The sequence below is a fragment of the Lissotriton vulgaris genome, chromosome 1_1 (genome assembly GCF_964263255.1).
Source record: "Lissotriton vulgaris chromosome 1_1, aLisVul1.2, whole genome shotgun sequence".
Classification (NCBI taxonomy): Eukaryota; Metazoa; Chordata; class Amphibia; order Caudata; family Salamandridae; genus Lissotriton; species Lissotriton vulgaris.
This window is the reverse complement of record NC_141685.1, coordinates 1,545,782,745-1,545,808,581: the sequence shown is the minus strand read 5'-3', so window position 1 is coordinate 1,545,808,581 and position 25,837 is coordinate 1,545,782,745. Positions and strand designations below refer to the sequence as shown.

At 48.2% G+C, this 25,837-nt stretch overlaps 1 protein-coding gene across 1 annotated transcript in view; it reads left to right on the top strand.

The window, feature by feature from the left end:
- CEP290 (centrosomal protein 290) overlaps window positions 1–25,837 on the top strand; it is a 1,386,965-nt gene that overhangs the window by 378,083 nt on the left and 983,045 nt on the right. The window contains exon 20 of the mRNA XM_086918001.1: window positions 16,087–16,251. Within this exon, the coding sequence (XP_086774127.1) occupies window positions 16,087–16,251 (165 nt within the window). The remainder of the gene's footprint in view (window positions 1–16,086; window positions 16,252–25,837) is intronic.

The following is a 25,837-nucleotide window of genomic DNA, read 5'->3' as shown; positions in this document are numbered from 1 at the left end:
TACTTTACCCGGGATGTTCTCTAGATACTGCTCTATTTCACTCCTATCCCGGACTAACTCCTCCTTATATAACCTGCTATAATATGCCCTAAATACCTCAGCGATTCCCTTATCATCAGTGATTATCTGTCCTGTTTCGTCTTTAATTTCCTTGATTTCACTTTTAGCTACTCTTTGTCTTGTTCGTGCTGCTAACGTGCATCCTATTCTTTCACTGAATTCGTAGCTCCTCTCTCTCTGCGTGTCATACAATCTAGCGGCCTTAATCGCCACTTCTTCCAGAGCTGCTGCCCTAGCTGCTGTTACTTCTAGAAGTCGTTCAGTGAGTCCCCGCTGTTCTATGGTAGCTAACTCAAGGCGTGCTTCTGCCAAAATCAAAGCGTTGTTCAACCGATCCCTTTCTATTTTTTCCCTCCTCTGTTTAGCAATGGAATAGCTAAGCGTCTCCCCTCTAATACAGGCCTTAAATGTATCCCAAGCATTCCCAACGTTGGTGCTCCCTCTATTAATATCCCAGAATTGTTTAATCCATGCGTGCATGTATGTGACATAATCATCGTCTTTCAACAAACCCCTTTCGAACGTCCATGATCCCACCACCTTCTTAAAACTTACGCCTTCAATTGTTAATTTTAGAGGGTTGTGATCTGACAATATGCGTGGTAATCTCTCAATTGTTGCATTGTTTAATAGTTCCTGGGTTATAAAAAATAATCTAACCTAACGCATTTGTGGTGAGGTGCTGAATAAAATGTATATCCAGGATCTGACTGTTTCTTGACACCCCATACATCATACACTCCATTATTTCTTACTAGACTCTGTATTGCCCTGCAGACTCTTTTCTTTCTTCCCTTATATTGCCCTGTTGTATCTATATCTAGCCCCTTGGCCCCGTCAATATTAAAGTCTCCTGCCAGGATCACCCGTGACGCCCAAGAAGGCAACTCAGTATCCAAAAAAAGGAACAGCTCTGGGTCATCCTCGGTTGATCCATAAACAGAGCCTATGGTAACCCACTCCTCCCCTATAAAACACTCAATCAGGGCACATCTCCCCCACTCATCCTCGAACCTCTTCCTTGTTTTAATGTCTGTACGTTTGGTTAGTACAGCCACTCCTCTAATTCTCGCCCCTTGTTTTGAATGTGCTAGTACCCTGAATCCCAGTTGTTCCAGTAAGAATACCCTATTCCCTTCTACGTGTGTCTCTTGTAAGCATATAAAATCAGCCCCAGTGTTCTTTAACAACAGTGCCAGACGCTGTCTTTTTAATCTGTCATTCAGCCCGCACACGTTCATAGTAATGATTTTAATACTCCCGCTCATGGAGGGTTATGTAAACTTTCCTTACGACCTCGTAATCCCATTGTATTTTCTTTACAAATGTTATAGTCGATATGCTCTTTTGTTTGTTTCAGCTCTTCCCACTTTTTTTTTTTTTTGTTATGTGTTTACTTCTTCTACTCCTTCTACCTGTGCTACACCAACTTGCAGTGCTACTTGAGCTTGCTGTGCTAATTGTATCATCTGAGTTACATATTTTTTCTTTTTCTTGTTTCATCGCTGTCTCCCCCTTATTGGCGCTCCCCTCCCCCCTCCCCTCCCCCTTCCCCTGCCCACAGGCAACTAGGTCAATCCTGACCTATGTATGACTGGTTCCCGATCCCCTTGAGTGGAGCCGCCCCTCCCCTCTCTTCCTATAGTAATAAATGTGATTGCAAAAAAAAGGAGAAAGAAAAGAAAAGAAAAGAAAAAAAAAAGGAAAGAGAGAAGGAGGAACAGAGCTAACCCCCTCTGCACTCCACCTATTCACCTGTAAGAATTCATTGCTTAGTCCAAAACAATGTCCCACATACAACCGATACAACCGATTCTTGCTGAGTCTTGCTGAGTCTATACAAGAAAAAAATACAGAATAATCTAACCCTTCACCTCTTGGATTCTAAACCTATTCATTACAATACAATTCGACTCAGGCCTAGTACAAGCCATATAAATCCATATCATCTAGGGTCGTCAGCCTTGTCCCCCCCCTTCTCTCCTCCCCCCCCTTCCTCCTTTTCACTTTTGGATATTGTTTATCTTCTTCTTTTCTCCTTTAACTCGGACAGGAAACTCTGTGCTTTAATCTCTGAGAAGAACATTCTCGTGTGGCCCTCTGTTATTACTTTCAGCCTTGCGGGGTACAGGAGGTATGCCTCGCACCCAGCTTTCTGAAATGGATCTATCAATTGTCGCAACCTCCACCTCCTCTCCACTGTGGCATGACAAAAATCCGGGCGAGCGAAGAATGTGTTCCCTTTGAAGGCCCGGCGATCTTGTGGTCTTGCACTATCCATAATGGCTTGTCTTGCCAGGAAGTTCCCTATGTATACCAACATAGCTCTTGGTCTCTCACTCTGATTGGCACCATAGGACTTCTTAATTGACAGTGGAAATCTGTGCGCCCGTTGTACCTCAATGTCCCAATTCCAAGTGATGAGCTCTGGAAATGCTTCTTTTAACAGTGTGACTACGTAGGCCCTGGGATTCTGCTCCTCTACCCCCTCCGGAATCCCTAGAAATCTTATATTGTTCCTCCTCTGTCTATTTTCCGCATCCTCAGTCTTCCATTGTAAATCCTCATTAAATTTCTCCTGTGCCGTCTTAAACTCTTTCCACTGTGAGACTTCATCCTCCAGTTGGCCAGTTCTCTCTTCCACTTCTGTCATTCTGCCTGCCATCTCCGCATATAACTTATTTACTTTACACAATGACCCCTCGATCTTCTTACTTGTCCGTTTTGCTCTTTTAGCTTCAGCCCTCACCTCTTCCTGCATTTGCCTAAGAGTGGCGTAAAGCATCTCCATAGTGGGGCCCTGTCCTTGACCATGGGATTGAGAACCCGAACCCGAGGGTCTATTATGCCTAGACCTAGCTCCCCCTTCTTCCTGGTACATCCTTGAGGTAGCTGAGTAGTCCCATATCAGATTATTCGGTCTCTCAGTAAGTCTGGTACTGCATCTTCTTTGCGTTTTCCTAATATTCTGTTGTTTCCTTCTTACAACTGTCTGCTTCTCGACACTCTCGACACTATCATCAGTGGAAGACTGAGTATACCCTGTATGACCTGTATGACCTGCCTCTGACTCAGTGTCCGTCTCAGTTCCCTGATCTGAGGAAGATACCTCCGAGTCTTCTATGCTTCCATCTAAATCAGTTATTTCAGAGTTGGGTACGTCCCCCTTCTTTTTATGTACTTCCGTTGTCTTGCCTATTTCAACTGTTTCCTCATTCAGAGAGAAGAAGATGTCGTCTCCTGGGGTCCCTGGTAGAAAACTCGGTAATGTGTCTGCTGCCCCCTCTGTCAATGCTGGAGCCTTACCCCTCCCTTCAAGCCTCCTCTGCTCATGTACCTTATCTACTTCGTCTTCTTGAGGAGTGACACTGTTGGGGGTGATGGGGGTGTCTTCTGAATCAGCTGCAGCTGTAGTTTCTGTAATTTGATTGAGCCCTGAGGTAGTGGCGGAATTGACTGACAGTGGTGCACCATTAATATTAATGTTAATAGAAACGTTTTCTCCTGGAGTGCCAGATCCTGCTCCACTGTCATTCTGGTTATTATGCTCAATCATGTTACCCTCAGACTCCTTAGCCCCATTTAAATAACCTGTATTCTTGCCTTGATTTGGAACTGTGATTCCCCCCTCCAGACCTGCATTTTCCCCTTCCACTCTTATCTTCACAGAATCAGGCAGTTCCTTACCGAATTCGGTTTCCATCTGAATCCTAAGGCCACTTAACAGTACCTCTGTGTCTGGCTCTGTAACGCCCTCTGCCCTGTGGTCGTCTACACTGGACCCGGCTTCCCTCGGCACTTGCGCTGACCCGACTTGTTCTGACTCTGCCACCTCCTTTTCTGTCTCTCCAGGAGCCGTGTCTCGTGGTGATGGCAATGGCGTCTTGTTAACCACTGCATCAGCTGGGGTTGGGGTCCTGTTTCTGTCTGTGGATGTCTCCCTACCGAAGGATTCGACCAAGGTAGGCTGCCTCAGAGCACCTCTTCCTGCTCTGGGTGTTGATTCTTTTGACGCCGTCACTTTCTCAGCTGCCTCCGCTCTGTGTGCTTTCTTCTCCGCGCGACCTGCATTGGCGGCTGCTGCAATTGCCCGGCGCTCCGCTCTCTGCTCGGCTTTCAACTCAGCCTCGCGCTCCTTTTCTTTCTTCCTCAGCTCTCTTTTCTTGGCGGCTGAGTCCATCTCGGCATCTGTATCCAGGTTCTTGCTTCTGGTGGTTTGCTTTCTCGTCGTAACCTGCGAGGGCATACTCTGCTTGCTCTTACGTTCTGGAAGTACTGGAAGTAGCGCTTCCCTGATGTCTTCAGTCACTACCTCGGTCCTGAGGTAACTGGCAATAAACCTTAGTAGCCGCTCTGCCAAAACGACTCGATTATATATCGATTTTCCCAGCTGTAAGAAGGTTACAGCAGTGTCTCCTTTATTCCCAGTTTTACTCAACATCTGTGCGCTTGAAAAACTCTCGCCTGCATCTGCATTTCTCCGCCGTTCACTCCAAGAGAGGGGAGAGGAAAAGCAGCCTCTCACTCAGTGGATCGGTCAGCGGCCATCTTGCCTCGGTCCCGTTTACTAAAACTCTTGAACATTTTTTTTTTTAAACTGGTGCATGTCTGCAAGGTCCGCGGGCCGCCAAGGAAGGCTTGCCGGGCCGCTGGCGGCCCACGGGCCGTACTATGAGTACCCCTGCTTTATACCAATCTCCAACATTCCCCTCTTGGCGAAAGTGCTGGAAAAGTGTGTTCATATACAGCTAAGTCACCACATCAACAACTTCCATCTACTCTATGACTGCCAATCCGGCTTCCGACCGGGACATAGCACTGAAACCACCAGGCTCCACATTGTCGATGATGCTCTTCTAGCCCTTGAACAAGACAAAACTTGTCTCCTAATCCTCCTTGATCTATCCTCGGCCTTCGATACTGTCAACCACGAGATGCTACTCGAACGCCTCAAACTTAGGATGGGTTTAGATGGCACAGTACTCTATTGGTTTAGTTCCTGCCTCCAAAACGGATCTCAGAGATTCCTAATCAATGGCGAATTTTCCATCCCCTCCGTGGTCACGGTGGGTGTCCCTCAAGGATCAACATTGTCCCCCACCCTTTTTAATCTCTATTTAGAACCCCTTGCCGAAGTCCTTCGCACTGCAAATATCTCCTTCCATATGTACGCTGATGACACTCAGATCAACATAAAAATCTCATCTCTTGCGGAGATCCTCAGCCTGAATGAGGCCCTGAAGCTGACCGTCCGATGGCTCGCCTCAAACCAACTCAAACTCAATGCTAATAAAACTGAGTTCCTTCTAATCTCCCCGCCCAAGAGCAACTCTGAGATACAGACTTGGATCAAAGCTATCACAGCCTTAGCCTCTTCGAGGCTATTGACAGAAACGTTCGGTCACGGCTCGCGGTTGAGCTGTGCTCATGACGGAACGGTTCCGTCACGGCCCGGCCGCCGCGCCTGCGCGGCGCGTTTAATTGAGCGGGCGGGGCCGTGACGGAACCGTTCCGTCATGAGCACAGCTCACCCTCGAGCCGTGACGGAATCGTTCTGTCACCCTCGCAGCTCACCCGGGCGCCCCCGCGCGACCGTTAGCGCTGCAACGGAATAGCCGCCGCAGCGAAAGAGTTAAACTAGCCCCCGACCATTGTGGACTCTGCCAGATCACTGGGAATCACCTTGGATTACAACCTAAACATGCGAAACCTCATCAACTCAATGGCCAAATCTACCAGATTCCACCTGAGCTACCTATGGAAACTGAAACCCTTTCTAGCCGCTCCCGACCTAAAACTTGCAGTCCAATCATTAGTTATCTCTCGGCTGGAATATGGTTGCTCCACCCTCTCCGGTTTACCCAAGGTGGCTCTGGCACCCTTAAAAGCCTGCCTCAACACAGCCGCCAGACTACTTACTGGCTCTAGAAAATTCGATCACATCACTCCTCACCTGAAAGCGTTGAACTGGCTCCCCCTCGAGGCTAGGATTCACCTCAAGCTGGCATGCATCACGCACAAGGCCTTCCACTCCAACTCCCCGGCGTATCTAACACAGAAGCTTGCGATATTCGGAGGAGGTAGAAACTCACGATCGGCAAATACCTTCCTACTCAGGCCTGCATGTTTTAAGAAAAAAAAAACTACAATCGGGCTTTCACCGGGCGTGCTCCAAGAATATGGAACTCCTTCCCTCCCGACATCAGAAGTATCCACTCCCTGGCACGCTTCAAAAAAGAGGCTAAATCCTTCCTCATGGGTAAATTCCTTGGCTAAACCCGCTCCACAGCCACCGAGAGACTTAGTACTTGTGTGATATCCTGTCTATTGTATGATCCTTGACTCTGTAAATTACCCTGTTGTATAGTTTTCTTTTCTTTTCAGTCTCTTCATGTAAAGCACCCCTGCAATATCCTCCCTATTGTATGACCCTCTATTCTGTAAACTGTTCCTATGTACAGCTTTCACCCCTCCCTCCTTTGCACATTCCCCTTTGACACCCTGCCTACCATATGACCCTTGATTGTGTATAGCCCTCTGATGTATTGCTCTCATGTGATAACCGTCCTTTCTTGTTACTCTATGAACCTGTAAAGCGCTCTGATACCCTCACGGGTCAAGTTCGCGCTCTATAAAACATTAAAATAAACTAAACACCACTCTCAATCACCAAACCATATAATACAAAATCTAATAAACACAAGGGAGTGTAGTTGTCAACTCAAAGCCAATACACCAGAGTTACGTCAAAACGTGAGTAAAAACTTGAGTTAAAAACCACAAAGTATTAAAGGACATAAATTTCATATACATATAATGAAGCACCAATGTTATAGCAGTATCTAGTAAGAACACTTACCACCACATACAAAATCAACCAGTCAGACAAATAACATTTAAGACAGTGAAAGTGAAAAAAGAGTACACTTTGTCATCAAGGAAAACACATTTGTAAAGCATGAGGACTGGAACCCGATATGTTGGCAATCGTTGAATATCTATGGTACCAGCCACCAAAACGAATTGTGTTTGATGGTGTTGTCCAAGTTATACCATCTTGATCAAGACCAAGATTAGACTCTCATAACACATACATGAAGCCAATCATTGTAGTATTCCTTTTGAATATTGTTTAGAGGCAATAAGTGTATGATCGACAATATGCCTTTCTTATTTCTTCACTGGCATTAGGTGTAGAAAATCTACAGCGCTCGTAAATGCAGAAAGTTGTGTTGTAGAAAATATGCTATCACTTGTCTTGAGATGACTGTGGTTTATATTGAATACTTTGTGATTTTTTACTCTATTTTTAATTTTTACAAATGTTTTTAACAATTTTAATAAAAAGACATGCATAATTTCTACTACTGACGTATCTCTGATTTACTGGCTTTGAGTTGACAACTAGACCTCTTGTGTATTTCCGATTTTGTATTATATGGTCTGGTGATTGATTGAGAGTGGTGTTTAGTATTAGGTAGACCAAAGGAAGACTTGGGTTTTACTATTCAATTCAAGGAATCTTTATTCGATGATTAAAAATCACCATAAAAGCACATACATAATTACATGAATAAAAAGTCATTAAACATTTTCAAGATCCTGATACAAAAATATTAATATTAACGTGGAACACAAGCGAAGAAAGAATATAACACTTTAAGAAAAATAAAATCAGGAACACATCATTCATCTCCCCTAGTTGGCCTTAAACGGACCGCTACCTTAATAAAATTCATTATACAACACAGTGTTAAGGGGTCCGATGCTTTTTGTAAAAAGACTAATGCCTCCCTGGCATGTTCCAGTTTAGCTTGTTTTAAAACTTTTACAAGAAATCTGCGCCTGGGCATTGTAAAAAAAGGACAGAGTAAAACAAAGTGAAGGGAGTCCTGCGGAGACCTATTGTCGCAGCCGCAGGATCCCTTCTGTACAATTGATGTTACAAACCCTGCTGGTGATGCCAACATAAATGGGAGTAGGTTCAGTCTAAAACGACACATCAGGAATCTATCCTGTGCATTGTGCATTAGGTACAAATATGGCTCCATTCCCTCAACGCTCTTCACCAGGTTATGGGCCCTCACTGTCTTTTTAAGCCCCTCAGCCTCAGCTCTACGTTGACATTTCAGCTCTAGGAAGATTTTTTTTTACTTGCATCTTGTGCTGGGCTACAATTGTTGCAGGGTAAGTGAAGAGATTCCCAAAGCCTAGTTCCTCTAGGGTGTTCTTTACATAATTGAGCCAGGGAATTAGCATACATTTGTCCCTCTCTAAACAATCCGATAAAATTTCTCTGCTTAGAGACGCATCAGGATTAACCCAGATTTTTAACCAGGCCACGATTGGCCTGAGTTTTACCAAATCATCTAGGTGTGGCCTCCCTAATTCCCTGTGTGCTATGAAGCCAGCAGTACTTGGGGGTACCCTCAGGATGGATTTTAGGTATTTGTTTTCCTCCCGTTGGATTCTTGTGGTATTAACAAAGCCCCATACTTCTGCCCCATAGATTACTTTAGAGCATGATACGGAGCTATACAGGTTCATCACCTGTTCCGGGCTCCATCTACCTAACCTCCTGCCGTAGCTTGCTATTGCCCCATTAGAAGCGATCATTTTACTGCAACGCTCCTCCACCAGGGAGTTAAACTGTAAGGCGCCATCAAAAGTTACACCTAGATAAGGAAACGTTTTAACCTCTTCTACTATGTGGCTTCCTATTGTGTAAGTGAATTTGGAAGGAGTTTTTTTACCAGCCAGGAGCACGTAGGATTTGCCCAGGTTGACAGAGAGATCTAGGGCACCCATGAACTTGACAAATCCGTCAATCAAGATTTGTAAGCTCCTGGGTGTGCGTGCAATCAGGACCGCGTCATCTGCGTAAAGCAGAACAGGAATATGACGCGACCCCACCCTTGGGCAATCTGCCTTTAAACCTAACAGATACTGCTCCAGATTATTAATATAAAGGGAGAACAAAAAAGGGGCAAGAATGCAGCCTTGCCGGACTCCACTCATACAGGGGAAAGAGTCGGTCAGCCCCCCCTCCCTGTTAAATCGAACCCTAGCCGTGGTGTCACTATGCAGTTCCCTAAGTATGTTGATTAGGCCACTCTCTATCCCCATACGAGACATCATGTCCCACAGTTTCTCCCTGTTGACGTGATCAAATGCCGCTGCCAAATCCATGAATCCCATGTAGATCGATTCATCACTGGCCATGGTGTATTTGGCAGTCAGCATGTAAAGGTTCAGGCATTGATCACTGGTGGACCTCCCTGTCGTAAAACCATATTGAGTGTCCGAGAAGATGTTATTTTCTTCGGTCCACTCGGACAGTCTGTTGAGGATCGCCCTACCCAGGAGTTTAGCCGATACATCAATCAGGGAGATAGGACGATAGCACTTGGGGTCGTCCCTATTGCCCTTCTTGAAGATCGGCACAATTATAGCTTTGGACCAGGACGGTGGCAGACCACAGGTGATGGCAGTGTTTATGACCCTGGTCATTAAGGGGGCCCAGAGTTCTATGCTGCTCAGAAACAGGTCGGGGGGGATTCAGTCAGGGCCAGGGGCTTTGTTTTTGGTCAGACCCTCTATCCCAGCAGTGATCTCCTTGATAGTGAATACAACCGTTAAACCCTGAGCTGGGATTTCAGGTGGCTCTACGGGAGTACCGGGCTCATGATTATACAGCCCCCTATAATGAGTGACCCACTGTTCTGGAAGGATGTTAGACCCTATCTCCGGGGTGTCGTTTTCCTGGAAAGTGGGTTTGTTGATGATTCTCCAAAAACCCGCTAAATCCTTTCTTTCCCCTGCTTCTCTTAGGTCTGCCCACGCTTCTCCCTGCAGAGCGAGTTTCCTCCTCTTGGTCTCTTTCTTATATTTCTCCCTGCACGCCTTGATTTTTTGGGGGTCCCTTGGTTTAAATTTGAGGCTGCTTTTAAGCTCCCTCAGTGCTTTTGAACAATCTTTATCGAACCATCGAGGGTTACCATGGTTCCTTGTGGGCGCACTAGTTTTTAATAGGCCATCAATCAGATTGGCAATCTGACCGAATGCTTCCAGTAGCCTTGGTCCGTGGACTTCTGTGTCTAAACAATCATTAATAGCAGATTTACCAGCGTCCACCAGGGCCTTATAAAACTTTTCCCCATCTATTTTGGACCACTTTAATCTCCTGCCTTGATCTGTTACCCTCTCCGTGATTGTGCGGTGGTCTCTACTTTTTGAACCCACCCTATACATCAGCTCCAAAATAAGTGGGTTATGGTGGCCGAAACTGCTCCATTCTATCCCTACACTAATTATCTTATTTAGCAGGGATCTTGAGACCAGGGTGTAGTCTATAACGGATGAGCATCCTCTGCCCTTGAATGTGGGTGTGAGTGTACCATCCTTCTGTGTGCCTATCATATTAATAGTGTGCTCAAGGTCATACTTGAGCCGGAGCATACTGAGAGCAGACCCTGTCGACGTGTGGGAGAAATGCGGCCCCTTCTCCATGGGGCATTGGGACCAGTCAGTGTTTGTTGGGACCAATGCCGGACAAAGGTGGCAATTAAAGTCTCCCATGACCAGCAGCTCATTTGACTGCCCCTTTTTCTGGACTGTTATTTCCTGACCCAGCCTATAATCCAATTCAGCTACAAGTGAGGTGTGGTCTCCCGCTATCTCGTTATTATAGATATTAAAAACAGTGAATCTTAGCCTCTTCCCGGTGAACCGAACTGCTTGAATCCCTTGGGAATTCCAATCTGGGGAAGACCAACTGCCCGGGAGATCTAAATCTATGTAAATGGATAGTCCTCCCATGGCTCTCCCTGATCTTGATTTTTGCGCGGGTACAAAGAAACACTTATACCCCTGCAAATGAAAATTGTTCTCCGGGGCCCATGTCTCCTGCAGGCTGATTACATGGTATTTTCTAATGTAATCGAGCCACTCTTTGTTGTTAAATTTGGCTGCCAAACCTGCTATGTTCCAAGAAATCATTCTCAGTTCCTCACCACTCTGCTCTGTTCCCCCTTGAGGCCCCATTTGTATCTCAATCTCTGACCCTTGTATGTCCATCCCGTGTCTCCCTCTTATACTTTCACTTTCTATAACCCTGGGCCCATCTAACACAGACTTCCCGACCCAGCTAGATGAAGTTTGCTGTGCCAGGGGACTTTGCTGCTCCAACTCCTCAGCTAAAGCCCCTTTTTTCCCATCTCCTAGAGGGACAGTATCCGTTTGTCAATCAACCCCCTCAATGCCGTTCAAACAGTTGAACCGGTTGAAAGTGTGAAAGGGTGGCTCTGGACGGCTAAATAGTGGCCTGGGGTTAAATTCATGATGTCTTCCCCTCCGACCAACCCTCGTCCAGTTATCATAGGTTTGTGACGGGTGTACAGGGGCAGGGATAGGGGGAAAGAAGAAAGACACATGAAGGGTTTGAATAGTTGATTCCCGTGATCTATTCTTCCCTTGACATATGTGAGAGACAGTTCCAGCATCCCTGAAGCTCACCAATATACAATCCCCTATTATGGATTTGTGTGTTCTCCCCACCCAGGGCACCCTTCTAACCATTATGATTTCATTGTTTAGATATACCGGGAGGGGTCTGTTCATGTTTAGCCACTTGATTACCCTGCTTTTTAAGGAGCAAAAGTCCTCCGCTTCACCCGCTTCAAGTGGGGGGACGCCCGCCATGACTACCGTGTAATCGTTTGCCTCTGGAGGTAGATTAGGCCTACGTGGCCTGGGGGTAGGCTTCATTAAAGGTGTTGGAGCAGCACTGTCTGCAGGCTGCGTCAGAGGGACAGGGTCTACGGGGGGAGCCGACCTATTGGAATTAAATGACTTGGTTGGTACAGAGTTAGACCTTGGGGGTTGTGGAGGGGCCTCGGCATTCGCAGCCTGTGGGGGGGCTTAGCTCACTGCACTATTTGGGGGCTGCTGGGGAACCGTAGGAGTGGAAATTAGCTCCGGAGATCTTCCCTGGAGGCCAACCGGGGTTTTCATGCTACTTAATGTAGCTCCAGGATAGTAAGTCTGATCTCGACCTTTTTGATGCTCTCGCTGATTGGTAGTAGTAACGACCTAAGTAGGAATTCCAGGTTACCTAGCGGGACAACAGAAAGGGGGACATTAGCAATATTATTTCCTGTGTCTTTTGTCAGAGCGGGAGCAATGGCAGCCTGTACAGTGGGTTTAGGGTGTACTTCATCCACTAACCTCTCAGTCGGTGGGGGCAGTTTTGATGTCCTCCCAAACTCAGAGTGAGGGATTTTTGATTTGTTTTTACCCTGGGCACCCCTCGACTTCCTCCTACGTTTGTTTGGGGGGGGGCCCATATGCTCCTTGTGCAGCGGCTGGCTTGGGTTTGGCCTTCCTAGCTTTCGGGGCTGGGGGGGTTGAGAAATTAAGTCAATGGTCACCCTGCTTGGGCTAGGGCTGGTGGCTGGGGTTAAACTCGTAGATGGGACTGGTGGGGTATTGGTACAATCCCTCAGCAAGAGGGGGACATCATCTATAGAGGTCGGCTCTTCACTGAGTGAGGTAGAATATTCACCAAGGGGCCTGTGTTTAAAGTTATCTATAGAGCGTCTCCGCTCTGCCCTGAGCCGGATTAAGGTGCTCTCCTTATCCCCATCTCCCGCTGCCCGGGGAAAGTAGTTATCTAGGGTCCTGTTTTTAACCCCCCCCCTCCTTCATGGGGGCACCCTCCCTTGCCGGAGAAGGCATTTCTACTTAAGTGTGATGGTAGTGTATGGGGAGCTATATCAGATAATGAGACCAGAACTCAGGTATCTAACGCAAGAGGGTAGGCCCAGCCCAGCCTACTCTGGCCTATGACGGCCTTAGACGGTCCCGCCCTTGTCCCGGGCTTCTCCCGGCGCGCTCCCGCGAAGCGACAAGGACTACTCCTAAAATAGAGGGGAGGTGTTCAGGGCGGGGCAAACAGGGAGAGCGACCAGGTGGAGGTGATTACAGCGCAGGGACTCCTGGGCAATGGAGTCCCTGTCCCCCACCTAGCGCTCGCAGCCCTGTGCTTCCTCCTCCTGCCCCCGGTGCTGCAATCCACAAGGTGAGCGCCTTGACACGAAGGCGAAGCGGGACCCGCGCAGCGGGGACCGCGAGGTGTCCAACAAAAGTCCAGCAAAAGGAAGGCAAAGTCCAACAAAGGGAAAGCTACATGCAAGGGTTCTCCTCCTTCTCAGCCACTGAAAGCGTCTCCCACAGGCAGCAACTCACAGGCGCCTTTCACTCGGCGTTCAGGGCGGGGCAAACAGGGAGAGCGACCAGGTGGAGGTGATTACAGCGCAGGGACTCCTGGGCAATGGAGTCCCTGTCCCTCACCTGGCGCTTGCAGCTCTGTGCTTCCTCCTCCTGCCCCCGGTGCTGCAATCCACAAGGTGAGCGCCTTGACACGAAGGCGAAGCGGGACCCGCGCAGCGGGGACCGCGAGGTGTCCAACAAAAGTCCAGCAAAAGGAAGGCAAAGTCCAACAAAGGGAAAGCTACATGCAGGGTTCTCCTCCTTCTCAGCCACGGAAAGCGTTTTTACTAGTTGAACATCAACTTTAAAAAAAATGGACATAGCAAAACCATGTTTCTGTCAAAGGTGATTCTAGGAGTTTTGCCCAAAATGTGCATAGTATTTATTTACAGATAAACATTTAACTAGTAAACACTATGACACAAATGAAAGGTTTCTGTACTGAGGAATCACCCTGCACCTGTGCAAGATTTAGATTTTCTTAGCCTTCACATCATTAACCTACAAAGTAGCACTGATGTCACAACTACAATATGTTGACTAAAGTACAATCAAACATTAGTCAGGAGGTTTTGGACAACAGTTACAGAAGAACACCAACAGGTCTGTTATTGGATTTCATTAATCTGTACTTTGAGATGTGACTAAACTGTGACATGATCTAAAATAAAGGTTCTGACACATCTTAGGTGAGTTCAACATCCTCCTGTACATTTTGACTATTGTTCTTTCAGTTAATATCTGAATATGTTAATTTACTATATCAAATATACAGATAGATGGAGGAGTTAGTGTGTGTGCTAGGTCTTAGCTGTCAGTTGGCTAGGCCTGTTGTATGTCTTACCCACAAGCATATTAGTCGCACAGTGTTCTGATTAGACAAGCTATATCCTTCATCTGCTGGCATAAGGGAGCTATTTACCCCTTTTCTGTCTTTTAAGCATTTGCCTTTCAACTTTTAATGTAAGCATGTGGCCCACTACTTTCTTTTTTCCCTCCTGAGAATGTCTTGATTCTAAATTCATCCCTTCCTCTCCCCATATCCAGTGAGCAACACCGTACTTCTTCCTCTTGTGTCTGTGTTTTTTCCATGACTTGATGGGAGAAGAATTCTGCGCTGGGTGGTAAATTTGAGGTTTTAATATGTGTGTTAATTTTAAAGTTGGCATTTCTTGATGATGTTACATCTGAACGTTGCTGTGCTTTCCTGATTTGCTACTGTGTTTTCATGACTTTATTGAAGCAGAACTCTCAGCTGGCTGATAAGTGTAAAATTTTTATGCTTGTATTATTTTACACTTGTCAGTCATCTCGGCGCTCTCCTCCCATCGAGTCAGTAAACTAAAAACTGAAAGGAAGGTCGGAGTGGAGCTGAAATTGTCATGGAAACAATTTAAGTGGAGTAACATCCAAAAGAAATGCCATCTACCACTAGGCTCTGCTCTTAACAAGTATTGAGATAAAATGTTAAAACTGTGATGCATAGACTCCAACACTAAAGGCTTTCTTGGGGTCATATTGCTAGAGGTGGGCGGAACTCGTAGAGTTCCCTAACAACTACTGGATTCTTCAGAGTTCGGTACGTAGTGCTGCTTGCGTTGATTTTTAGCACCGAACGCTTGCCCCATGCTGTTAAATCAGCATGAACTGCACCAGTGGAGCTCCATAGGACGCTGCTTCGTTCTGCTGCTCGAGTAGATTTAATACTAAAGTGGCAGCTTTTGTAATGTGAGCAGCAGCTTTCTCAACGCGAGTGGTAGCCCCTGCTGTCCTTGTTGAAAAATGTCGCCGGTAGGCAGTCTCGCACTTAAGTTCCACTCTTGCCAACTTAACGTTGGTGAGCCGCATGCAAGAAAAAACTCTGGTGGTTGGTGAATTTTTCCCAAAACTCTGTGGTGGAAGTGGAGCGTGGAGAGGGCAAAACTCTGCAAACTCCATCAGAGGTGCCAAGTTTACCACCCACGCCTACATAGGACATGCATACTCTTTCTCTTCGCTCCGCCAGGCACGTTGGTATTAGGTGGCCCTGTGTAGTACAGATAGCATGTAATGCTGATACAAGTCTAAGGGAGCGTTTCCTCCTTAGTATAGGGTCATGGCCCCATACTAATGATGGAATCCCTTTGCCTCTGCACCCATGTCCTCTTATGGAGGCAGACAGAGACGCAAATAATGTCAGGCAACACACTGATTGTGGCTCATACAGCTCCTTGGATACCACAGACATTCCCCTGCATGCAGGTGAAGTCACTTACACCAGTTGCCTGTGGGAGATCTCTGCCTTCTTTAAAAAAAACAGGCCAGGTGCCACTGGCACTGTGAAAGACTGATCTGCTGCTTCAAACAAAGAAGGCATGATTTTGCGACTGCCCTGAAGACAGTGCATCATCTTTAATAGGATGAACTCACCTGGTCTGAATCTGGTGCACTCCTTTAAAGGTGTACTGTGATGCAGATCAGGTCAGTGCTCCTTATATATAATTCCACCCTAGGAGTAATGCAGCTTTTAGTGTCCTGATCGGCAGCATTATACAATTCAGTAGTTGACAGAACTATCCTAAAATGTGCTTATCGTGTGTGTGATAATGATGGAATAGGCAGATTTCTAGATCTAACTCTTATAACACTGTGGATTTATTATACATAAGGCTGCTTATCTGTGTTCTATTTTGAGATCAGCCTGCTATTCAAAAACACAATTAAAAAAATGTGTGCTTTGCATGCTTACACTTTATATATTTTCTGTTTCTACCGTAGGCTATAGAATCAAAGAATGCAGATGGAATATTTGATGCCAGCGTGCATTTGAAAGCTCAAGTCGACCAGCTTACAGGAAGAAATGAAGAACTAAGGCAGGAGCTAAAAGCTTCGCGAAAAGAGGCTACCCAGTTCTCAAACCAGTTGTCCAAAGCAAATGACAAAGTATGTACAAATGAAAGTCAACTTGGATAGCATATCTTTCTTCGCAACTTTTGATAGCTTGTAATATTTCTTTTTTAAGGGATCTGGTAATGATATTTAAAAATAGCTCTCTTTTTCTCTTTCTGGATTCATCCCAAACAGTAGCATTAAAACATTCCCAGTGTTAACTTGGTATTCTGCAGAATATTTACCTCCTTGGTTCCTATTCTACAAATAACTAGCTGCTTTAAAGTTGATCGGCTACCAATGTGGTATTAAATCAGATTAGAAGTCACTGTTTATGTTTGAGCTATTGCATGCATGAAAGCTGCACATCTTTTATAGGTATGCAAAAGCCTGGGCTTCCTTTCCAGGGAACACTTTAAAAAATGACCAAGAGTTTGATTTAGTGATTCTAATATTGGTAGATAATTTTCTCTCAGTTAAGACAGATTTTCTGCCAGGTAGTCCTACGTTATTTGTTGCATGATATGCCTTATGAGTAGTCACATTTCTAGTGTGTAAATGGCTTCTATGGATTCTTCACCTTTTGAAAGGTTTTAAGGCGTCAAACTAGGACTCTCTTTGCCTTTTCTTCAATTACGTGGTGCCCTGGGTGCCTACATATAAAAGTTGTTAAGCAGTTTGGTGTATGCCTTTTCCACCTGAAGGTCTGTGATGCTCTCTTTATGGGAAGTCTGTATTACTTGTGTCTCAGTACCTGGATAGGGATATGGCTGTCTCTAGTCTGGTATTTAAAATAGAGTTCGACTCACTAGTGATTCAAATTTATTATGTTGTTGTTTATGTGGTTGTTTAGTGCATGTTTCATATTTTGCAGTTCCTATTCCAAAGTATCTTAAGCATCACCTTTCTAACCCAAGCATGATCAGACTTTGACTCCTGGGAAAGAGTCATAAGGAATGGAATGACTCTTTATGGAATGAAAAAGTTGAGAATAGATAGTTGGAGTCAGAAAGCAGAAAATGTTCCAATCCCCCAGTAACTTGTGTTGAGTTCCATACACTAATAAAGAAAGTATATTAGATACAAAAAATAAATGTGTGGTTCCAAAGTTTGCACTATCCTTTCAGTTTGGATGTTTTTGAGGGGATTAAGTCCTTATCATCCAGTGGGGTGCATTTGTTTACTGCGTATAGTCAGACTTAGTAAAGAGCTGCACATTTTGATGCCGGTTGAGTTTTGTGCATTGAGTGCTAACTGCAACATTATTGCTCATGTATATTACATGAATATTCTGTACACAAACCAAGCGTAACATTAAGATGAAATGTATAATGAACTGTTCTCACAGCTCAGTGTCCTCACTCATGTTCCTCACTGCAGGAGTTGCTTGCCAGGCTACGTGATGTTGCCTGGGTTCCTCTGTGGATGTGCTTGTTTAGTTTGGGAAGTTGTTCTAGGTGGAAAAGGCAAGTATGAGGTACTAGTATATGCAGTTTGTGGCACACTGCACAGGTCATGTCTTTATTGGAGATGACTTCATGCCTCTACGTCACTGGCTGGAGCTACAAATGTGTTCTTGCTTAAAGGTGTCTTTGTGGATCGTAGTTTCTCCTCCTCTTGTTTGCTGCCTGCTGGGGGAAAGTTGAATTGAAGAGGCTGATGCTTCTCAGCCCTATTGCGCCTCATTTTTCTGACTGGATACAGGAATTTGTTAGTGAGCAGTACCCCTGCATGCAAATAAGTGGTGTCAACCGGTGTCTGTGCCAGTTGTGACATGCGCAGTGCCTATATAGGCGCCACACCAGCGCTCTGACGTCAGTTCTTTTTCTATCCACACCAGTGCAGATCTGGAGAGAGCCACCCCTTCAGTACATTTTTGACTGAGCTTTTTTCAACTTCTGTCTAGAGCTTTTGGAGAGTTTTTCTCCTTGTGTGGCAGGGATGTCATCTAGGAAGGCCAGCTTCAAGCCCTGCAGTGTCTGTCACCGACCGATGTCGGTGGCAAACCTGCATACTTTTTGCCTTTGGGGCGTTAAGCGCAACCCTGACATCTGAACGAAACAGGTTAGTATTAGATTCCTTACCTTAGAATATCCCCAGGTAGCAGTATTCTTGCACGTCGGTAGGTGTCCACTGCGGCTCTGCGTCTGTCGTCGGCGTCGTTGGCGCCGGGATGACGTTGCCGGAGTACTTAGACGCCGCCCTCGGGTGCTGACGTCAGTTCTTCTTTTTTCCGCGCCAGCAAGCGCAGGTCCGGAGAAAGTGGTACCCGTTAGTCAATTTTTGACTAAACTTTTTGGATCTTTTTGATCTGTTTATCGAGTCGAACGACTCCGACGGTGCCGGTAGGGATGCCCGGGTTCAAACCCTGCGTCGACTGCAACTGACTGATGTTGGTTACCGACCCCCATCGCCGGTGCCTTCACTGTCTGGGCCCCGACCACGACGACAAGTCCTGCTTCGACTGCTGTGCCCTGACGTCCAAAGCTAGACGGGAGCGGTCCCGCAAGCGACTCGAGCTCCGGCAGTCGTCCCCGCGCCGCTCGAGGTCCCGGTCCGCGAGGAGGTTGAGGGACCGGTCGCGGGGTCGGAGTCATCATAGCTCCGGGAGTCGTCACCAGTCTTCGGGCTCGAAGTCCTCAGGTAAGAGGCACAAGAAGTCGAAGAGGCGTCATCGCTCTTCCGACTCCCCCCGATGCTCGCTCGACGCGGCCGGGGGTTCGGGCGACACGGCCCCCACGGCTCCGCCGGAGCCGCAGGCATCGCGGCCTGCTCCATACCCGCCGGTCCCTGGGCAGAACGTGACGCCAGAGGAGGTTGAGGCGTTCCACGCGGCCATGAGGTCACTCACTCCTCCGTCTGGTTCTGCAGCGCCTTCGGGCCAAGCGGCCCGACTGGGTCCCCACACGGGCCGGGTGCTTCGGCCCCGGTGCCGTCGGCGACTTCGGTCCCGATGCCGCAGGGCCCCGCTGGATCCGGCTCCGGATCCGGGTCGTCGCCGGTCGACCTCGCCGGTGCCGACCCTCAGGGTGTCTCCTCCGGCGCCGTCCCAGGACGACGTCGTCCCTGGTCCTACCCTCGATTTGGGTCCGGCTCTCTACGCCGATGGGAGATTTCTATTTCTATGACCCGGCCCCATCCTTTGACCCTGAGTATCAAGAGATGGGTGGCGAGGAGGATTGGGAGGGGTCCGAGGACCCTCTGGCACGTGAGTGCCAGTCTTCTCAGGACTGGACAGGTGAGCTTGGGGAGGCCAGTGGTCTGGACACTTCGCCCAACACTGGTTTTGTCTCCCCTCCTACGTGGCTACGGAGGAGTGGGCTGCCTATAGCGTGGTGCTGACGCGGGCTGCCAAGGCCTTAGGCCTTGAGCTCCTAGTCGCGGCCATGAGGACTAACCTCCTCACTGAGGTCCTTAAACCGCAGGCAAGCTCGGCTGAGCCTCTGCTGCCATTTAATGAGGCCTTATCAGACGTTCTTCTGGGCACTTGGTCCAAGCCCGCTACAGGTCCGCCTGTAGATAGGAATGTGGCCAGACGCCACAGCCCGGCTCTGGGCGACCCTTCCTTCCTGTCCCCCCACCCCACCCCTGAGAGCCTGGTCATCCAGGCCTCTAACTCCCAGACCACATTCCCGACGGCTCCCCCGATCGGGAATCCAAGAGGTATGAGCAATACGGGAAAAAGGTATTCTCCTCCCTGAGTTTAGGGTTGCGGTCAGTCAACACCGCGTGCCTCTTGGGCCGTTACATCCACTCTCTGTGGGACACGGTCGCGGACGTGCTGCAACAATGTCCGGAGGGGGTCCGGACTAATCTCGCCAAAGCCCTTGCGGAGAGTCGAGATGCGGCACGGTATTCCATCCGGTGTGTGCTGGATACCATGGACTTACTGGGCAGAGCAATGGCAACGACAGTGGCGATTCGTCGCCACGCCTGGTTGAGGTCCGCCAACTTTTCGGCTGATGTTCAAAATACCCTTATGGACATGCCGTTTGATGGCCGGTGCCTCTTTGGCGACAAGGCAGACCATGCGCTTGAGCGCTTTAAGGACTCCAGGGCTACGGCCAAGTCCTTGGGCCTCTCGGCCCACGCCAGCAAACGGCTGCCTTTCGCTCCTTTTGTGGCCAATGAAGGGGCGCCTCCACACGTCCTGCCAGCCAGGGGCCGCAGACTACCATCCAACGCGGTGGCGGACGTGGAAACCGCCATGGCGGCGGTCGGGGACAACGGCGAGGCCAGTCCACACCTGCCCCTGCAGCATCCGACACAAAACCCTCTTAGGCCTGCTTTCAGGCCCATGTGAGGCCAGTGGGGGGCAGAGTTCACCATCACCACCTCCACTGGCGCACTGTCACATCGGACAGGTGGGTGCTGCGAATCGTCCGAAGGGGCTACTCCCTCCCCTTCGAGGCGACCCCTCCAGCCATGCCACCGCAGTACCACCGCGTGTCGGGGGATCACTTGAAACTTCTACAAGAGGAAGTTACGGTTGGTTGTTACTCCCACTACTTTCTGGTACCCAAGAAGGGCAAAAGGAGCCTACGCCCTATCTTGGACCTGCGGAACGTCAACGGCTTTCTCCGGAAGGAGACGTTCAAGATGCTGACACTGGCTCAGGTCTTAGCTGCCCTGGACCCGGGGGACTGGATGGTAGCGTTGGACTTGCAGGACGCTTATTTTCATATCCCCGTCCTGCCGGCCCACCGGCGTTACCTGCGGTTCACGGTAGGCCACAAGCACTTTCAGTTTACCGTGCTCCCCTTCGGCCTTACCAGCGGCCCACGCGTCTTCACGAAAGTGATGGCGGTGGTCGCAGCTCATCTGTGCAGGTTAGGTGTTTCAGTCTTCCCCTACCTCGACGACTGGTTGTTGAAGGCGGGCTCGCCCCAGACAGTCGTCAGCCACCTCCAGACTACAGCCGACCTCCTGCATCTGCTGGGGTTCTCCATCAATGTGCCGAAGTCACACCTGTGTCCCTCTCAGAAGCTCCTCTTCATCAGAGCGGTTCTAGACTCGGCGCAGTTTTGGGTTTATCCTCCCAAACAGTGGGTTCGGGATATACAGGCTCTGATTCCGATCTTTCACCGTTATCCCGAGTCTCGGTCAGGTTGACGCTGCGGCTTCTGGGGCTGATGGCCTCCTGCATCCTTCTGGTGCATCACGCCAGGTGGCTGATGCGGGCTCTGCAGTGGGACCTGAAGTTTCAGTGGGCCCAGCATCTGGGCAACTTGTCCGACCATGTCTTGATCTCGGAGGGTACTGCAAGACAGTTGCAGTGGTTGCTCACGGACCGCAATTGGGTCAGCGACAGATCCCTCTCCCTACCCCAACTGGAGCACGTAGTTGTGACGGACGCGTCTCTTTAGGGCTGGGGGGGCCACATTGGAGAAGAGGAGATCTGAGGTCTCTGATCTCCGGCGGAGTCCCGGCTCCACATCAACCTTCTGGAGCTGCGGGCGATCCATTTTGCACTGAAGGCATTCCTCCCCTCTGTCCGGGGGAGTGTAGTGCAGGTGTTCACGGACAACACCACCGCCATGTGGTACGACAACAAACAGGGCGGGGTGGGGTTGTGGACCCTATGCCAGGAGGCTCTGCGCCTCTGGCAGTGGCTGGAACATCAGGGCGTGACCCTGGTGGTTCAACACCTGGCAGGTTCCCTGAATGCCAGGGCGGACAAACTCAGCCGTCGGGGCATGATGGATCACGAATGGCGTCTGAACTTGGACGTGGCGCAAGGCCTCTTTCAGCAGTGGGGAGAGCCTTGGTTAGATCTATTCACCACAGAAGAGAACGCGCAATGTCATCAGTTCTGCACGTTGGAATTTCCAAGGCGGCACTCGCTCGGAGACGCTTTTCGTCGCAAGTGGAGCTGCGGTCTGTTGTACGCCTTTCCGCCTATACCACTTCTGCCCAAAGTCCTGAAGAAGATCAGGCGCGACCGGGCCCAAGTTATCCTTGTGGCTCCGGACTGGGCACGAAGATACTGGTATCCCGAGCTACTCAGCATGTCTGTCGATCCCCCGATTCGTCTGCCTCTTCAGGAGGACCTTCTGTCGCAGCAGCAGGGGACAGTCCTCCACCCGAACCTGTCCAGTCTCCACCTCCATGCTTGGAGATTGAGCGGCGACAGTTGAGGCCAGTTGACTTGCCTCCTGAAGTTTGTAATGGGATTCTGGCAGCCAGGCGTCCCTCCACAAAGTCGGTATACACCTGCAGGTGGAACAGATTTGTGGCATGGTGCACAGCAAAGGCTGTATATCCACTCTCTGCCCCCCTTTCTGAGGTTCTCCTCTTCCTTCTTTCTCTTGCCCAGCAGGGCTCTGCTCTGGGCACTATCAAGGACTACCTTTCTGCCTTTTCCGCTTTCTTGAAGCTATCTGATCAGCCTTCTTTGTTCAATTCCCCGATTGTAAATAGGTTCTTGAAGGGCATCACTCATATGTTCCCCCCTGTTCCTTTCGTGATGCCCCAGTGGGATTTGAACCTGGTTCTGACTTACCAGATGTGTGCTCCTTTTGAGCCGCTTCATAACTGTCCTCTCGGTCTTCTTACTCTTAAGACTGTTTTCCTGGTTGCCATCACCTCTGCCAGGAGAGTGAGTGAGCTCCAGGCTCTTTCCTCCAAGCCTCCTTTCCTTTCTGTCCATCCGGACAAGGTTGTGTTGCGGACAAGACCCTCTTTCCTACCCAAGGATGTCACAGCCTTCCACATCGGGCAGTCCATCACTTTGCCCACCTTCTTTCCGCCTTCGCATCCCTCTAAGAGGAAGAGCGGCTCCACCGTCTGGACCCCAAAGGTGAGCTCTCATACTATCTGGATCGCACACACAAGTTCCGGGTGGATGACCAACTCTTTGTTGGTTACGGTGGCGCTAAGAAGGGACAGGCGGTGCACAAACGGACCATCTCTCGGTGGGTCGTGTTGTGCATCAAGGCATGCTACTCTTTTGCTAAGAAGGAGCCTCCTGTTGGGCTGAGGGCCCATTCCACTCGGGTCACGGCGGCTACTAATGCCCTGGGCCGGGGAGTCACCTTGCAGGACATCTGTCAGGCAGCTACGTGGGCCTCGCTGCACACGTTCGCAAGACACTACTGCCTGGACAGCCAAGTCCGGAGGGATGGCTTCTTTGGCCGTTCCGTCCTCCCGGACTTTCTGGTGTAATTATTGGTTCGCAGACCCACCACCAGGGTTGGTATTGCTGGGGTATCTATTCTAAGGTAAGGAATCTAATACTAACCTGTTTCTTTCAGATGAACAAGTTACTTAACTTCGGTAACGATATATCTGTAAGAAACAGTAGTTAGTATTAGATTCCTTACCGCCCCACCCATCCCTTTCAGTGCCCTAGTTTCATGGCACCAGTATTGGTTTTTATCATGGCTCTGCGTTTCTGGCGCGGAAAAGCTGTGTATAAGAACTGACGTCAGTGCGCGAGGGCGGCTTCTAAGTAATCCGGCGACGTCATCCCGGCGCCGACGACGGACGCGGAGCCGCAGACTACGCCTACCGACGCGCAAGGGTACTGCTACGCAAAAGTTTCCGCATCCAGTCGGACGCCTGGGGATATTCTAAGGTAAGGAATCTAATACTAACTACTGTTTCTTCCAGATATATCGTTACCGCAGGTAAGTAACTTGTGCATTAAGACCCGACATTAAGACCCACATCAACTGCCACGCAAGAGAAAGGTCCAAGGGTCGGTCTCAGAGCCCAAAAATGTGTCACACCGAAAGTCGTTGGGTAAGACACATCACAAGAAGTTGAAGGGGTCTAGGACTTCACCTCGTCCATCGGCTGGCGACACATGGGAGTCCCTTAGGATGTTAAAGTCAATCTCAGCTAACAAAGACCCGGGCCCTGATTGTAATCCATCTCACCTCTACGCTTCAGAGCGCGATATTTGGGCTACATACCTAAACCTCTTAACGAGTACAGTTTTAAGAGGTGGCCCCTTACCAGAGTCCTGGCACAGAGCAGATATTGTTCTAATTTATAAAAAAGGATGGCATGATGATCCCAGGAACTATAGAACCATTAGTTTAATTGATGGGCTTCAAAAGACTATTTGTCAACAGGTCCTGAGTAAACTATCAGATTGGGCACTGGCAAATAATATTTATGCTACTTTACAAGCGGGCTTTTGCCCAAAAGTAAGCACACTTGATCAAATCTTCCAGTTTAACTTGATTTATTGGAAAACTGCCGTAATAAGCACAGGGCACTTATACTAATTTTTATTAACCCAATGTCCGCATTTGACACTGTACTAAGACCCAAATTGTGATAAGTATTAGCAAGCATTGGAGTTTCAACTAACACAGCACGGGTGAGGTATGGGAGGAACAGGGAACAAACAGAAGCTTTTAAAATAGAGAAGTGAGTATGACAAGGATGTGTTTTAGCCCTGACTCTCTTCTCTTTGTTTATTAATGATTTTGCAGAATCTTTGAATTTCAAAATAATGATGCCCCTAGGATTGTCCCCACAAAATATCCTGTGTTGTTATTTGAGGACGACACAATCCTTATCTCAAAGACCCCTAGAGGCCTGCAAGCAATTCTGAACTGATTTCTAGAATTTTGTTTTGATCACGGCCCAGAATTGAATATATACAAGACCAAATCCTTGGCTTTTAATCATTATAAATCTATCAAACGAAGTTTGATTGTTAACAAGACTCCTCTAGAACATGTCTCCGATTTCACTTACTTGGGGTTAACTTTGTCATGCAACCTTAGATGGAAGACCGAAATAAGAAACCTCACACTGAAATTTCAACAAGAGACCAGGGCTATTTTAAAGATGGCAAAAAAGTTAAAATCAACTAGTATAACCTCTGCGCTTGAGGTATATAAGACTAGGGAGAAAAGTGCTTCCTTTTCTCGCGCAGAGCTCTGGGGCCATGAATTGGTCAATGAGTTAGCTACAGTGGACAATAAATTCCTCAAGCTCTTACCATACCTTCCATACAGCTCTCCAACCCTCCCACTAATGCAAGATATGGGTTTATATCCCATTTCAGCTAACGTCCAGGCATGAACATTGTTATTCTGGCATAGACTGGTCAATACCAATGTTAGAGCCCTATAGAGCTCCGCTTAGAGAGTTTGTAAAATAAGAAGACCATCTGAGGATTCCATGGTTATTTTACGTAAAATAAATGTTCCAATCCCTCTCTTTTTAGAATCTCTGGGATTCTCCAGAAGATTCTCATTCGTCCTGCAGCTGTGCATTCTCCAAAAGCTTTGGAGGACCTCAGCACTTTGCCGAGCCGTCAGCATCTCCCTTGAAGTAGAGGAACCATTTGCCCGCAGGCACCAACTGCAAGATCTGGTTCACCATTCAGCTTTTCACCTGGTTCACTGATGCACCAGCCACACAGGAAGAGGTCATTGTGCTGCAAGAGGTCATATAAGTCTGCCTACCGAGTGAGAAGATACCCGGACCAACCAGAGCCACCTTGAACCAATACCCGGGGTACCAGACCCCTTGCTGGAACTTACTTATTTTATTTGAAAAGTTTTATGTAGCACTGGCTAGACCCGGAGGTATCAGAGCGCTTAACATGAGGAAAGCGTACAGTGGTTACATAGTTACATAAGTTACTAGAGCATAAACATAGCATATAGAACAACTG